Genomic DNA, 17,334 nt, shown 5'->3' with positions numbered 1-17,334 from the left:
TACCTCATTTACCTGAGAAGAAAATTTTCTGCCGCGGTGTGATCCAACCACAATGCTTTTCACCGTGACATAATTCCTCATTCCTCACGAAATTCCCACCGTAACACAATTTTTTTTCACCGCAACGTGAAATTTCACCACAACATGATTTCTTTGTTTTAAAGAAGACCCTCTCTGCGCGGTGGGGGCCCTCCAGTTCACTATTCGAGGAGAGCCGATATGAGATTGCCAACTTTCTTCTATGCCTCCAACGTACCCTATGATGAAATGCCATGTGTTGTACCTCTCTGACTTAGACCTCTATCAATTTCTTCTCCGGGAAAAGAAATTTGGCAAAAATAATCTCCCTAAAATTAAGATGCTATTTTGAAGGCTTCTCATTGGCTGGATGACACAAGAAGGATGACATGGAATTATTTGATTAGCTAATGCTGTGTGGATCAATCAGAAAATTTCTAGTAATTAAAAGAAGGATCCAGAAGGCCTAGCCTAGATGTCTCCTATATATAGATGCATCCTGGATGACTCATTCATTCATTCCTTCATTCTTTTTATATGCCAAAAACTCTCTCCATTCTCTAGTTCTTAGTTCTGCATCTTCAAGCCAAGGAGGAGGAGGAGAAGGAGCCGTGAGAATCATCTTGCCTAGCCATCTTCCACTTTGTGCCGTATCTCTTGAGGAGCCTTGCTTTCAAGATCTTCAAGCTTCAACGTCTACAAGTTCATCATTCATCCTTCATGGTGTAACCTTATCTTTTTCCTTGTAAACTTTTAGTTTTTTTTTGGTTTGATTCGTAGAGTTATGAATTCTAGTTAACAAATAACGTTAAGGGCAAAGATTAAAGCCCGTCTTTATGCTTGAATAAAAGTTGTGAATTCTATATGTTGATTTCTATGTTGCTTATGTGAGATTGCTTAATTGATTTTAGATTACATAAAACTTTTATATGTATATGTTCTTTGGTGGCCAACTTAGGATATGTGCATGTAATTGATGCTAGATTTAGGTTAACAATTCACCTAATAGTTTTGTGACCCTAAATCATAAGTAGTAAAAGCTTTGGACAAAAGTCGAAATCAATTAAGGAGGATTGCAAATATATGAACTTTTTCATACTAGGTTGTGCACTTTGGTTGACATCATTTCTTTGTTCTTCATGCGTTGAATGTGTTCTTGATTAGCTAGCTTTTTAGACTATGATTGCATGTTCAATAAGTTTAATCTAGGTGCTTTCACTTAGATTAAATATTCAAGGAAAGTAAAATATGGAAAATCGTTTGCTTATTAACGTTTCACATGGTCAACTTCTTTCTCATGACATAAAAATCAACTATAGGAATTGTAATTGGATTTCATGTATATGATTGTGGTTTTGATCTTTTTTCCTTACGTTTTCACCCCTGTATATGTATTTTACGTTTTAATTTTTGTTTCTTTTAATTTGTAATTTCAAAACCTAAAATCCCCCATTTAATTTCATGTGTATATTTTCATTCTTTGTTTTATTTTTGTAAATAATACTTTATACTTCTATTAATTCTTTATTTGTCTATGCATTTACATGTGTACCCTCAATCCCCGGCTTGAAGATCCCTACTTATTTTATATTGACAACTACATTTTGCAGGGTTAAATTGTGTGCTACTTTTAGCATGTTTTCAAAGCAAACCAAGGCTTGATCAAAACACCAAACCCCACCTCAGAGTACCTTGTTGCCATCACGTACTGATTCAAAGGAGAACAAGAATAAATCTCCAGCCCGTTCTTGAACCCTAAATTCTGCATTAGGATCAACCGGCTTGCGGGTCAGAGGTTTTTCAATCAGAAAAGATTGGGATGACATGTGAACAGGGCCACCACCAATCTTTCCAAGGTCATGAGCGTTGCCTCCTTCAGCGAGGGCAAGGGAAGCAGCGAAGCTTGTAGTGATAGCATCAATGGAAGCCATCGGATGGAGAGAAGTCGAGAAGAGAGTGATAACAGGAAACTAGGGAAGGAGGCTAGGGCGCCGTTGAAGACTAGGTTGAGAGAAAAGCTCTCCTAGGGTTTTTTTTATATATTGAAAACGCTATGTAATTAAGTTAGTGTTTCCTTTATAACACTTTTCTCTATCTTTTGTAATATACACAATATTATAATATCTCTTTTTTGACGAAAAGAGGTCAGCCCATTATATATATTCAGCAAGCAGTACAAAAACGAAACACCCCTATGGGGTCGACAGAAAGAATCATTCCTTAGGGAGCCCTAAAACCTATTCTGAAACAAGAATAAGACCCAGGAAACCCCAGTACACCCACCTTTTAGGAAATCCACGCACCATTATTTCAAACAAAAACCTAGATACTCCGAAGTAGGTAAATTAAAATGATCCTCAAAGCATCTGGTTTTTGCAACCTAAGATAAAATTAAGCAGTACTCTGGGCCATAGAGACCCAATCCATCCAACCCCCTAGTGAAGAGGTAGTCCAAGCCTTGTATAACCTCTATCCAAGCCCAAGAATGAGGCCCACAGTCCAGTTCGAGGCCCAAATGGCCCAAACACTCCAAGCCATCAACTGAATAGGAAACCCTGGAATCCTTAGTTTCCATGCAGTCCACCACGCTGCCGACCAAATTGTCACTGTTACGAACACAGTCTCTGGCTGTGCCCTACGGAGGACGACGCCCTCTACCAGCCTATTGTAGCTAGTCACACCTTCACCAGCACCGCAGCCATTGCCACCATCGTCGCCAGAAGGAACCAGACCAAGACCGTCACCATCTTGTTCCAACAAGCTGTCAACCCGGAAGCCAAAGAGCAAATCTGACCCACCTTTATCAGACTGTTGCACCCATGCCGCAAGTGTCGGCTTCACGGCACCAACACTTTGACTCGAACACGATATCAAAATCAAAGACCTGCTGTCAACACGATCCCATCCTATCCCATCACTTCTAAGAACAAAGTGATCCACCACCGAACTGTCTCTAAGCGAAGACAGAACACGAGGCGATGTCGGAGACATTACCTGCCCAGTGATCAGATCACCGGTGAGAACAAAGAAACGGCAGAAGCCAAGAGATAGGGAAACACGTCGAAGAAAAACATTGCCGCCTCTACCCACAAGCCAACCAGAAAAGAGAAGGAAACAGAGCCCCACCCACCTAGTCATTGGTACACCACCATTGATCATGGTGATGAAGATTTATCGAAGACGGCAGTCGTCGAGCAAACCCTAGCAGAGCTAGGTAAGAGAAAAGTTTTGTTTAGCTAGTTACTTCTGTTCTCGCTGTTCAAAACAGATTATAATATCTCTAAATGAGTTTAAATACTTTTTTTCCAAACGCTCTCGATTCTGCATTTTTCATACCGTGATGTGATTGTTACATCATAATTTGAAAAAAATGAATGTTGGATTATGATACAACAATGTAAGATATAGTTGGATAGGTGTATCCTAGCTTAATTGGAAAAGATCGAGCAATATTGTCTATATACACTTAGGATCATTAAAAAAGAAGACATAATGGCCGAGTTACCCCTTAATTTTTCTCATAATTCATAGCTTTTTAATTTTGTTAAATAACGCCCTAACCTTTTAAATTTTGTCTATAATTTCGTCTAATTTTTTATTTTATTTATTTATTTTTATTAAAGAGGGATGTCAATCCATTAAAAGTAGTGAGAAGCAAACATTATACAATATCCTGCCCTATGAAGGGCCAAACAGAAATAAGCTACTGCTGGGCTCCCTAGAAAACCTAGAAATCCTCAGTAAAGATGCATTAGACAACGATGTAATTTAAGTAACCAAGTAATCTGACACTATTAAGGAATGAACTAAGCCGGTCAAGTTCAAACCATAAGCTTCCAGAACCACACCCTACTCAAAGGAGGCTTCCTTAGAAAAATAAAAACTGAACCCGAACCCAAAAACGACCCGAGTCCTTTTTTTTTTCTTCGCAAAAACCACCAGGATCCCATATAATTTGGTCCAAATTTTTCTTTAAATTCATCCCGTACGCCTAAACTCATAGATATTATTATTGTTTTCATCTCATCAACATGGTATTTATGTGATTACAAAATCTTCTTCTCAAAAAAAAAAAAAAAGAAAGAAAAAAAATCTAATAAATACTTTTAGGTGCCTAATAAATTCTGTTTAACTTGAAAAAGAAAAAAGAAAAAAAAGAAAAGAAAAGAAAAGGAAATTCTGTTTTGCTGAAGCTGATTATAGTGGAGGCGTAAATATCATGATCCCCGTGGCTCAGAATTTGAAGCATTTTGACTTTTGAAGCCCATTGTAAGCCAACCCAGAGGAAGAGAGATGGTCTAGGGTTTCTTCTGGAAGCAGCAAGAGTAGAAGTAGCTCAGTTATGGCCACCAAATTCCTTCAACTGCTTTTGCTCTTGAGTTTTCAGCTTCATCTATCTTTCTCCGGTGACTCTCTCTCTCTCTCTCTCTGCAATTTCTTACTCTTGCTCCGTTTGTGTTCTAAGCAGTTGTTGATTCAAAATTAACTTGTTGTTTCATTGTTGCTATGTTGAATTGTAATGTCAGTACGAGTAGAGTTGTGAATTTGAAGAGATAGATTCTGATTTGGTAGAAACAATTAGTATTTGAAAACATGAAATTTTTAAAGTCCTCCCAGCACTAGCAGAATTGAATTAAATCCTTTGTTGTTGTTTAAATCCAAAACACACAAAACAAGGATGAGAGCTACTGTTGTTATTCGGGTCAGGATTTTTAACCATTTACCTGTCAAATTGAGCATACACAAGCAAATTGAAGAGAGAGGAAAGGGTGGGTTGTATCATAATTTTCCCTCCATTTTCCTGCATAATAATTGATAATCTAGTGAAGATAACATGAACCTTGTCCCCGGGGCTCTGACCGTCTACTGATTGGTTCTAACTTCTTGGTTAAAAAGGCAAGGATTTTGGCCTGAAAAAATCTAGTGTCCAAACCTGTTTCACATTGTGCATTACAGTTACTGTAAAGCAAACTTCTTAGTGCATCTCATCTGGATAAAACTGGAGTACACAGACTGTAAATTGGTATTCCGGGTTACCATAGAATTGCTGATTTTCTGACTTGATCATTAGGAAATACTACTCATATGACCATTTCTTTGTTCAAATTTTAATCCTATGCTCTTACTTTGCCCCTTTTCTTAAGGCATTTGCACTCTATATAGTAGTACTATTTTTTTTCTTCTTCTGTGTAAAGCATAAGTTTATAGAATTCATTAGCTTATGTTGAATATATATATATATATATTTTTTTTTTTTTAAATTTTTTAGGACAGACTAGCATGATGGAGTCAGTTCCTGATCTCCAGAGTTCCATGTACATGACGATTGATGGATATCCTTGTGTTCGACTACTCAATCTTTCTGGGGAGATTGGTTGTTCAAGTAAGTTCTTTACTGTCTTTGTTTTTTTTATCATAGTTCATTTACTTGGTTTTTACATGTAATCAGATATCCTTCTAATGAACCTCTGGTGTACTTTTCTGTTTTTGTTTATATTCCCAGATCCTGGAAGAGAGAAGGTTGTTGCTCCAATTATAAGACTAAATAATGCTAATGAGCTCACTCAGTTATCTGCAGTTCTGCTTTCAGTGGATGAAATTGAAAGTTTTTTTGCCAGGCATGTATATAAGCTTTCATATATTATGTATATAAAACTTCACTTTTGCAAGTTTGATATTCTGCTTCACTCGTTAAGTCTCTTATATTGGGTCGTAGTTGAACCATGTTATGCTGTAGTATCTCTTAAGAACTAAATGAAAGCATTTGCTAAGTAATTGAAAACCCACCTCATATTGTAGAATAAAAAGTACCTGCTGCCATAATGTCTGAAGGATTTTGAGAAACTACTTTTCAATATCTTAAGAACTAAATGAATTTCGGTTGAGCCAAGCTAGCAACATGAAATTTCTTTGTCTTGATATATGTATGTGTGCGCGCACACACACACACACATATTAAATCAATAATTCCCTAGTATTACTGCCCTGTTGGTAGATATTAGCTGATACAAACAGCAAGATGGTAAGTGAACCGAACAATAATTCCGCCTTTCAAGTACTAAAGAAGGAGTATGCCCCTGATTTGCTATTCTACTAATTTTTGTGTCACATTAAACATTGTTTATTTATTTTTGTTCAAATCAGAAACTTTTGAAGAAGTTGTGTGAGGTAGAAAGCCCTGTGTACCTTCTAGTGGTTCCTAGTGGAATGATAATTATCTTCATCTGGTTGTGGGTCTGTGGCGGAATTAACTAGTCTTTTGCTTATAATACCATCATTTCTTGGCTATATAACGTAGGACCATGGTTCAACATGCATCACTGTTTCTGGGTTTTGTTTACGTATTAGTGTAAAAGATTTCTGTTATTCTGTATTGGTGTCAATATGTAACCGATGCCTGAGGATGATGCTTTTTATTAATCACTTTGTTCCTTCTGTTGTTACTCTTCGAACTTGAACTATGCTTACTCAGAAGATATCTATGCCTGTTGCAGAATATCGAATGATACGACCTTTGCTAGCAATGTAGCTGGTGTCTTGGTAGAATCAGGGCCTGAGATTCAAAATAAGTTAAAAGGTAAAATGCAGTTATCTACTAGGTAACAATTTTTAATGTTCTCCTTGAAGTCTAAATTAGATTAACAACATGAAGCCACATCTTTCCGCATTATTTGTCCTTTTTATTTTTCTTTACAAAGCTAAGGTGAGGTAACCCTCAGCATTCTTATCAGTGCTGCTGACAGTGGCACTTCTTCTTGTGTGTAGGGTTCTCTCCAGCTCTGAAGTTCCCACAATCAGGTTTTGCTCCTTACAGAAGCATCAACTACGAATGGAACCCGATTGTGAGTTATTTTCTTGTATATCTGCTGCTAACTAGTTGAATACTTTTGTTTGAACTATCTTGATGAATCAATATTTGACAAGTAATAACATCCTGTACCAAAGTGCTCGACTTGTTTGTTCATTACGCATATAGTTAGTTGATGATAATTGTTGAAAAAAAAGAAGAAAATATCAAAATGAAACCATGTACAAGACGTACTTTTTGAACATTTATTATTTTAATGAAGTCTAATCAAGAGATTAGAATTGATAATATTTGGTAGGATGTCTATGTTTCGGTTTTGTTTTCTGACAAAGTGAGGCCTCGACATTTTAAAATTGGCAGGGATCTGGTATAATGTGGAACACGTATAACTTTCCTGTATTCTTACTCTCCCAGAGTAGCACATTGACCCTGCAGGAGGTAATTCAAGTTCTTAAGATTCTTGTAATACATGTAAGATTGCTAGATATTTCTTTACCATGATATGAGATGGCTTCTCAGGCCAGTGGGCCCTGATGACTATTTCAACAGATACAGCTATCTTTACGGTTGTTTGACATATTGGGGGTAAATAAAATGTAAGAGACCAGAAAGTTTGACATATTGGGGGTAAATAAAATGTAAGTTACGTGACAGTGTAACTCTTGCACCATGTGGTTCAACTTTCTTCAATAGCAGATTTTGCAGCTGCAAAAGTTTTCACCATATAGTGCAAAATTCTATTTGGTGCATTATTTTTTTATTGTTTGTCATAAGATATACCTGGACTTAAGGTTTCTGGACGCTTTATTACCTGGACTACACAACTAACCACATCGCTGCTGTATTTCCCTCTAAGTAAGTTAAGATTGTAATACTGTGAACCAGCTGGATGAAGAATTAAATTAGATTTCCACACTTTTTATAAAATTTTCAAACATTATGACTGATTGAACTAACAATTTCTTCACCTTTTCCTCAAGATCATACTTTTGGTTGCTTTGCAGTTTATTTGCTGATGCCATAGGTTTATCATTTGATCTAAGTTTATGAAGTTTATTACTGGTTGAAAGAGCTTGATGAATTTTCTGTTTATATTCTTCTCTTTAAGATGGATATAAATAGGTACAGAGAATGAATAATAATGGTAAGAATTAAAACATATAGCTAAACTTAAGAAATTACATATTAAGAGTTAGCTACCATTTATCTGGATTCAGTTGACTTATTGGAGAATAAAGTCTGAAATCTAGGACGAAGGAGGAGATTAACGTGGCTTAACACTGTATTTGATTTCAGTTCACCATTCCCTTATGTATCACATATTTTCCATTGAATGAAGCAAATTTTCTGTCAGTTCCATCACTTTTTACCGAGTTTTCATTAACCTTTCCTAAGATGCAAACTACTGTTGACCTTGGGTTCGCTTGATAAAATTTTGAGTATACTTTTTGGGTCATTTTGATTGATTTCTATATTTGTACTGTCACTTACATTCAGGCTGCCTTAAACAATGAGAAGAGCAAGAAATCTTATACTGCTGATGTGGCTGAGTTTGATTTAGTGATGCAGGTATAATATATTTCAGCTTGCTTCTATGTACCACATTTTTTGTTGTTGGAATTAGATTCACTTAATAGCAAAAACTGACCTGTACTACACTTGGCTTGGATCAGACAATGAAAGCTGGCACTCATGATTCAAAATCTTGTTTAGAGGAAAATACTTGCCTTCCTTTAGGTGGATACAGGTGAGTTTAGTGGGAGATGTTATATTTTAGTATATTCATTTTAATGTGAGAAGCATATCATATTTATTTTATTTTGAAATTCAAAAGACCTATCTTTTTTTTTTAAATAAAAACATATTTTCTAAAATAACATGTATTAATTTATTTATTATATTGTCAACAATACAAACTACTAGATATCTTTCTATTTTTAATTATTTTTAGGAGAATCACACTTTTATAAATAAAAGAAAAAGAGTTACAATGCAGGGACAATCCCCTGATCTAGCTAGCAGAGCAAGTTACAAACAAGTTCATGTAGTGGCATAAAGCAGTAATAATCAAAATTGAAATTCTTAATGGAGCCCCTCTCCAATTAACAGTGCTCGGTGACTGGCTACCAGATGCTTTTCGTAGTACTTGGTGCTGAATGCACAAGTTTTAGTTTTTGGAGCGTTCGATAAGCAACCACTGAAATTGGAGGGTTTGGTTCCCAATCACGACTAGATTTATATTATATATATATATATATATATATTATTTTTATCTTTTAAATTTAGGAGATACAGACTTGTATAATTAAAAGTAAGAAAAGGTACAATGCAGGGACAAGGGTCCCCTGATCTAGCTGTAAAGCGATTGACATACCAGTCGGCATAGTTGCATAAAACAGTTATTATTAAAATGGAAATCGTTAATGGAGGCTCTCTCTGATTTAAAGTGCTTGGTGGCAGCTACCAGATATAGTATTTGGTGGTTACCTACTGAATTCACAAGTTTTAAGTTTTTGGAGCGTTTGATAAGGAACTGTGTTTGTTTCCCAATTACTGTTTGGTTTCTATTTCCAAGTTACAAGCGAAAGGTAAAGTTTTTGAAACAAATTGTGAGGTGCCTAGTTGAGCTGATGAGCAAATGTGGGGTAGGGGTCCATATAGAATTCCCTAATTACAAATCTGCACGGCTGCATTTCAATTGTGAAAAATGGCCTGATATTAGCTATCTTTGAATTTAAAACATACCGTTATCTAAAGTGAAATATGTCCCACAAATGATCCACCTCCTCACCCTTAGTTCTTTCAAAGATTCTTTTGTTTCCTTTCCATCCCCATCACCTGAAGGATTTGCTAATTCTTCCTAATATCATGCCCCTCTTTGGGTCTCCAAAGAAGATAGTTTCAGGTCGGATTTGATTACTACCTAATGCCACAAAGAAAGATTGACAGTGCAATGGAACAACAAAGTAGCAAATTATGTGAACTTTTAGCCACAATTTTATTGCATCAAACTCGAATGGGTAAAAGGCACCAATAAGGTTGTCTTCTCTGAATAATATCAGTAATATTTATCCTCCCATGAGCAATAATCGCAGCTCAAACATATTATACATATATCTGTAGGGCAACTATTGTATTTCCCATAATCCATAATACTAATATAACTAGTTCAAAAGAAAATATTAATATTGTTATTGTTATTGTTATTTTATTGTTATTGTATTACTCATAATCCATCAGTAGATCACTCACGCCATGGCCTACTACCAAATTTATTCAGATTACCTTATTACCATAAGTATGCTATTTAGATCACTGGTAGAGTCAGTCTTTTACCTATTTGAAGGCAAGCATACTTGCTTTTATTTTTCAGTTAACTTTTGGTTTTGCCTTTTGTTTTTTTGTTTTTTCTTTGTTCTTTTTGTTTTTTTTTTTTCGTCACTGGTTTTGTTGCTTTCAAGTCCCAGTAGCTATTGATCAATAAGGCATACAAGTTTGACAAGGCAAATGAATTCCTGAAAGTTATATCTAGTACTGTACTCCTGATAAAAATTGATTTACTGAACAAGCCAAAAAACATATTACTATCTGTTTTCTTAATTTTCTTTAGTTTATATGAAGTGTAATTTTTTGCATCTTCATTATTAAGGGCAGTGTTTGGTCATCGCTTCCCCCGATCAATATTTCATCATCAGAGCAGTCCAAGCCCATTATACTTGCAGTAGCATCAATGGATTCAGCATCATTTTTTCGTGATAAAAACCTTGGTGCTGACTCCCCAATATCCGTAAGTTTGTGTTTATTTCCTTGTACTGTCTAAGCTGCCTAAAATGAGCCCTACTAAATTTCACCTGAAACTACTTATAGGGACTGATTTCATTGCTGGCAGCAGTTGATGCACTTTCGAAGGGGAATATTGTGGATGACTTTAATAAACAGGTAAATTATTAGTATGGTAGAAAACCTTGTAGTGTCTGGCTTCTCTATTCCAACTTACAGTTTTTGAGACATCATACAAGGGGTTATTTTGCATTATCCAATGCAGGATTGCCAATGGCATATATTTTAGTCTTATGTATGATAGGTCATGTAGGGTTACCCGAGAGTGCATTTCTTTTCTAAGTATATCTTCCCAAAAGGTGGGGACTTGAGTGATACGGTTTGGACTGACCTTTTGGCTGTTACTAGACAACAGTTCTCCTCTGCTTGTTTTATACTCTCTTTTTCCCAGAAAAAACATGGTTCTATCTCTTAGATTTGAATAGTCAATATTTAATTTTTTTCTGGTGGATACAGTTGTGTGGTGTCTTTTCTTTGGTCTGAGTCTTAAGATGGATGTCAGCTGCAGGGGCTTTCTCTCTTATATGGATTCTGAACAAATTTGGGAAACGGTTTTACACTAGCTCTAGACAACAAAAAGATTTTTATAAACAAGATTTCACTTGAGTCAGTCTAATGCTGTTAATTCCAAGTCCTGTACTGTGTATCTTTCCCCCTTCGTTGATTTTTTGGGGAAAAGAAAGGAGAGAAAAAAAGAAATGGTGGATGTGAGGAATATTATATTTCAACGTGTAAGTTGAGTATACTTCAGCTCAGCTGAGCATGTTAAGCCCCAAGTAGAACTGAAGCATGAGCATGGCCGCACCTCAGCTTCATTTCCTACAAGCATTAAGTAAGCTAATTTTTCAGGACTTAAACTACATCAGAAATTACAGGTTCCTTGTGAGAATTGATCAGCAGGCTGAATGCTCTTACTTTTTTTGGCCTGTATACTGCTGTTGGTAAGCCAGCATATAAGGTCCTTTCTTGGGTAAATAAATGCTCCATTCTCTGTCAATAGGAACAAAAGTCAATTGCAAGAAGTAACAGAATAATACATTTTACAGATTGGGGCCTCAAGGAATATAGTGAGAAATGATTGAGTGAAACACCCTCAATGCACATCTTAGAAGCTCCTGTATAAAAATTAAGAACCCCTTGAAGATTTGGAAGTAGTTTATAACTGTAGGTTTCAATTGGCGATGCAACACGTTCAAGATTTTGTGGTTATTTCACCATTGTAAAGTTTGTAAATCTATTTATTAAATTGTAACACATGGTTCTATTTGTCTGCCCAGTTACTTGTTCTCCGTGCCTAGTCAATTATTGTTCAATTTTTTGCTGTTGTTTGGTCTTCACATTACTTTCAATCTTTCTCTTACACCAAGGCCACATGTTCCAACCTTCTGTTTTACTGCAATTTTACGTATTCAGTTAACATGTTGCGATAAAATCTTATGGCCATCAAGTTATCATGCAATAGTTAAGCCATTAGTTGATGTCAAGTGTAGGTGCAGTCTGTGTTTTGTTGTGTGGATTCTGTGTTATTATTGGGTTTTGCCATCCTTTTGGTGTAGTTATCTGGCCCACTATTTGTAATATGATATTTTGTTTGTTTGTTTATTTAATTTTATTTTTACGTTTTTTTTTGTTTCCTTTGGTTATTTGTTTTTTGTTTTATTGTTTTTGTTTTGTGTATTTATATATTTATTTATTTTTTATACCTTGTATTGCTGTTGCACATGCAGAAATGTCATCCTTTCTGACCCTAAAGTTTAATGCAGCTTGTATTTATTGTTTTCACCGGAGAGGCCTGGGGTTATCTTGGTAGCAGGAGATTTTTGCTGGAACTGGATCTGCAGTCTGATGCTGTTAGTGGCCTTAATTACTCATTGATTGAGAGGGTAGGTATACTTTTGTTCTCGATATTTGTTGAAGTCAAATACTGTAATTTTGAAAGGTATTATTTTATTACTACTCAATTAAAATGTTATGCTTGGCCACTTACATGAGATGACAAACCTACAAGATCCTCCCAACACTGAATCATCAAACACATCAAGCAGAAAAAAACTGAGTTTGCCATTCACCTTCCCCCTTTTGAGTTCTGGCAGAAGTTCCCTTTAATTATGTGTCATGTTATATATCCCTCTCCTGTTCTGCTCCCCAGTGGGCCAAGAGATACTGTGACTCATGTTACATATGCTTGCAGTTTATGTCAAGTTATATGGTCTGTTGTTTTTATACCTCACATGGATCTTTCTCTATATCAGTAAATATATATAATATGCTAATTATTGGGTAATTGGGTGTTTTTGTGTAGGTTGTCGAAATAGGTTCCATTGGGAAGGTCCTGAACCAAGAAGCTAAGAACTTTTTTGTTCATACAGCTGGGGTGAGAAATTTGTTATTCAAATTTTACTCACATCCTTGTTACTTCTGCAACTCTGCCTCAAATTTGTATTTCGTTTCAAACTTCCGGTTGATTGTTATTGTCACTTTTGTGTATGACTACTTTCAAATCTGGGATGTATGATGCACTTCCAGTATGCCATGCTGGGTGCAGGACGCTCTTTTGGTGGTAAATTTCTGGTGGTAGCAGTTGGGTGTTGTGGGTGATCACAATTGTGTAATGGTGGAGAAATGGTATAGCCATAATCATCTTAAGTTGTGTTAAATTGCCTGAGTGCAGGAGTGATGAGAACCCAACAATCATTCTTGCATTTTACACTGCACGCTACTACCCTTTTACACATCTAAGTTTCAGTTCCTTTTCCTTCTCTATACAGTATTCTAAGAAAGTTAAACCTCAGTTGATCAACCCATCCTCTTACTGCTTGAACATGTCAAATTAGAAACAAATGAAGATTTTGTTATCTCATCATGATTTAAAATTAACATTCATTAATCAACCATTCCTGTTAGATTAAATCATTGCTACAAAAATACCAAACACCAAATTCGCCCCTGTGAAAAGCCTCCTCTCTCTAAATAAATTCTTCAAAGCAGAAGCTCTTGGGAGGATTAAAGAAAGAATCTGTCTGCCCCATTATCTGCAAATAGTCTTTGCATTCAGTATGGTTATATTCTTAAATATCTTATTTTGTAGACTTCCTCTGCCACAAATGAGACATTGGATGCTTTGAGGATTGCCCAAGATTCAGTCAAGTCTGACCACATTGTCGTCTTGTCTGCAAATGCTTCAAATCCTGGGATACCTCCATCTTCCTTGATGGCTTTTCTGGGAAAGGTTTGTTGCAGTATATTGATAGAAATTTTTACTGTTGTTACAGTTATTCTTGTTTATGTATATGGTCATAACATGATGCAATATTAAAAAGGAAACGGCATGATGCTTTGTTGTGTGGCTGGGGCACAGCTCATGGGCACACCTCTCCTCTAAAATGTTGGTTCATATCCTCCCTACCCAATGCTTTGTGATTGACCAAAGAAAATGATGAAATGGTACATTTTAAAGACAAGACCCTCTAGTATAGTTGTCCATCCCTGAATTTCGTTTCTTTTGTTCTTGTCCTATGTACTGTTTTAGAGTGAATAATGTGCCTGGTATAGTTGTCCACTACTTTATTTAATCAGTAGGCGTTAAATTTCAGAAACAGTATCAAAATGCAGAAAATGAAAGTTTCTGAAAACGTCTGAGAAGAGAAATCCTCTCATTCAGCTGTGTGTTTCTTTCTTTTGGAGATCTTACTTGTGCTGTTGTGCACTTCAGAAATATTTCTTTGTTCCCCATGACGGAAATGCAGAGAAGGAATTATTTTTCTTCAATCTACTTGAAGTGTCTAACTTTGAAACATAGAGAAGGACTAACTAAATCAAACAGCATTAGAGCATTCAATATAAAGTATTCTGTAGTTAGATTGCACTACTTCCTTTCATTTCAGCTGTGCGTTTCTTCTTTTCGGAGATCTTAATTCTGTACTTGAATAAGATTTTTTTTTTTTTTCCCTGACGGAAATGTGAAGGAATAATATATCTAGGATCATGCTGTTGATGGTGTACGTCTCATTAAGATGAATACATCTAGAATCGATTGAAACTGAAATGATGTCCTAACATGTTCAAAAGATACTGAGGCCTTCCTTTCATTATTGGGTTCGTGAAACTCCAGCATTAACTCCTCTGCTCTTAACAGGACTCTCTAACCTCTGGGGTTGTATTGGAAGACTTTGATACTGTCTTCACCAACAAGTTCTACCACAGTCACCTTGATGATCTATGTGAGTTTCTTTGTATGCTCTTTTGCTTTTGTGATTGACCATCTTAATGCAATTCACTGATCCAAAATCTATTTTGTCCCCAATTTGTGCAGCAAATATAAACTCTTCAGCTATTGTGGCGGCTGCTTCCCTTGTAGCACGCACCCTTTACATTCTTGCCAGTGGCAATAAAAATACAAGCAGTTCAGCTTTAACGTCTATCAATGTGAATGTTTCACTGGTCGAAGAACTAATGGGTTGCCTATTGGACTGTGAGCCAGGTCTTTCTTGTGAGCTGGTAAAAAATTATATAACACCAGCGAATACCTGCCCCAGCAATTATGTTGGCGTTATCGTTGATGAACCTTCATCCACCCCGGATATTGGATATGTTAGTGATATTTCAAGGTTTGTTTGGAACTTCCTGGCCGAAAAAACTTCTATTTCAAAGGAAAATGCTACCTCTGTTTGTTCTAAAGATTGCAGCAATGATGGTAGAGTCTGCATTAGAGCAGAGACAGATGGAAAGGGAGTTTGTGTTGTCTCCACAACCAGGTACCTCACTCACTATGGAGCAAAAGCATACTAAATAAATTCTGTTAAGAGTTTGGTTCTATAAACATAACAACCTTTGCCCCTTGGGAACATCCCATAAAATTAGAACAATAAATATAACAATTTTGGATCCACTATTATTTCATAGTTGGCCTGCCTTGCATGAAGGTTCTTGTTGGTTGTTTGTGAAAGGTGATAGCTATACTAAATATGAATATTGCTAATTCAGACTGAATTAAATCCTTGTGGTTGATCATACAGATACGTTCCAGCTTACTCAACAAGGTTGAAATTTGAATCTGGATCCTGGACTGTATTGCCTCCAAATAACTCTGATCCCATGGGGCTGTTGGATGCCATTTGGACAGAAAGTAACTGGAATACAATTGGGCTCCGAGTCTATACTGTCCAAAATTCTTCTTTCGATAATATTGTTTTACTTGGCAGCATCGCCATTACTGTCTTGGCTTACCTCGCAATAGTGATTACAAGGGCCTTTTTAACAAAGGCTTTAAAGCGTGACTGATGAAATCAACTTTTGTAATTTTGTCAATATGATCATGAATGGAAAATGGTGAGAACATACAGAAAATGTTTGTTTTCTTAGTTATTTGCATGCTTGCCCTGTTCTGAGTTTCTTGGCCAGCATTTATGAGCTGCATCCTTGCTTAAAGTTTGTAGGTTTAATTGTGTACGTTATTCTACAACTGTACCCACTGTACCAAATATTTTAGTTGCTCAAGCTAATACTTTACTCTTATTTTGTTTGTAGGTTTAATTGTGTACGTTATTCTACAACTGTACCCACTGTACCAAATATTTTAGTTGCTCAAGCTAATACTTTACTCTTATTTTGCACGTTGTGAATAACATTACTTGTATGAAATTTTTGTACATTTGGGTTGTAGTGCCCAACTGCAGTCAACTTGTTTACGTGAGACCTATCACCCACAAGGACCCTATGATTCTTATCAACTTTTGGTGGATAATGCCTACAGTTTTGATTAATATGCCCTATTCTCTTAAATATAATATAAATTTTAAGATAATTTATAGTTCATCTATTTTGATTGACACAATCTGTTCTGTTAAATAAAGTATACAAACTAGTATAGTTCATTGTTAAAAAAAAAAACAGGAGATACTAGTATAATCAACACACTGTGTGATAGGTAAATATGAAAATTCAGAATTTGTAGTAGTAGTAGGCTGAATTAAGGTTGTGGGATTGTTATGGGTTCAAATGGTTTCTGGCAGTGATTTGTTGGTTGTGCTTGCACTTTTTGAGCTTGCATCGTATTAGAGCTTGCCCAAGTCTGAAGTTGAGCTTGTTTCAGAGCCATCACTTTATTTAGATCCATCCCTTGTTGTTGTTCCAATATTTCTCAAACATCAGTCACCTTTTTTAACGTGTCAACAAACTGTAGAGCATACATTTACCTGCGACTCTCTCTCTATCTTTTAGAAATTGATCGCGAACACAGACCAATTTTGATTGTGTTGTATTCTTTGGTGACAACATTCTTCTGGTGAGACCATGCACCAATACACTATGAGCACGACGTGCAGAAGCCTCAAACTGGTTGTGATGGTAAAAGTAAAATATTGCTGCTTTCATCCTATGGAATAAGGACAAATTCTCATCATCAACAACCTCGTTCTTAATTTGACGGACATACAGCTCTCTATAGACTAATGTAGTAGAAATAGCCGGCCTTGTATTATGGCGAGAGGATTCTTAAGCACAAGCACATGTGTAGCCACTGCAAGCAACTAATTCCTGAAAGACTAGATCAACTGTTGGGCTACTATCCATTATACATTACTTATTGGTTTTTATTTTATTTTTTTTTGCACCTACTTACAGTTAATCACCACATCTTTTTTTTTTTTTTTTTTTTTCTTAGTCAAATA

The 17,334-nt window shown here is 36.0% G+C and overlaps 1 protein-coding gene and 1 long non-coding RNA gene across 3 annotated transcripts; both read left to right on the top strand.

The window, feature by feature from the left end:
• Positions 1-544: 544 nt before the first annotated feature.
• LOC133721783 (uncharacterized) lies at positions 545-2,131 on the top strand. The gene is made up of 2 exons (XR_009852337.1): positions 545-741; positions 1,629-2,131. It is a non-coding gene; the product is annotated as an uncharacterized LOC133721783 (long non-coding RNA).
• Positions 2,132-4,173: 2,042 nt separating this feature from the next.
• Positions 4,174-16,180, top strand: LOC133720738 (nicastrin). 2 transcript variants are annotated; one of them, XM_062147197.1, is made up of 16 exons: positions 4,174-4,424; positions 5,293-5,401; positions 5,522-5,636; positions 6,513-6,595; positions 6,784-6,860; positions 7,187-7,264; positions 8,324-8,395; positions 8,500-8,573; positions 10,481-10,613; positions 10,694-10,765; positions 12,430-12,549; positions 12,969-13,040; positions 13,755-13,895; positions 14,802-14,886; positions 14,979-15,420; positions 15,682-16,180. In XM_062147197.1, exons 2-16 carry the CDS (start codon positions 5,299-5,301, stop codon positions 15,944-15,946), a joined length of 1,932 nt encoding a protein of 643 aa, XP_062003181.1. In that variant the 5' UTR covers positions 4,174-4,424; positions 5,293-5,298; the 3' UTR covers positions 15,947-16,180. The 2 variants fall into 2 exon arrangements, with proteins under 2 accessions (XP_062003181.1, XP_062003180.1); XM_062147196.1 differs by having other exon boundaries at positions 5,288-5,401.
• The last annotated feature ends 1,154 nt before the right edge of the window (positions 16,181-17,334 follow it).

This window comes from Rosa rugosa, chromosome 7 (assembly GCF_958449725.1).
Source record: "Rosa rugosa chromosome 7, drRosRugo1.1, whole genome shotgun sequence".
In the NCBI taxonomy this organism is placed as follows: Eukaryota; Viridiplantae; Streptophyta; class Magnoliopsida; order Rosales; family Rosaceae; genus Rosa; species Rosa rugosa.
The sequence above is the reverse complement of the archived record's forward strand: the minus strand, read 5'-3'. Positions and strand labels throughout refer to the sequence as shown.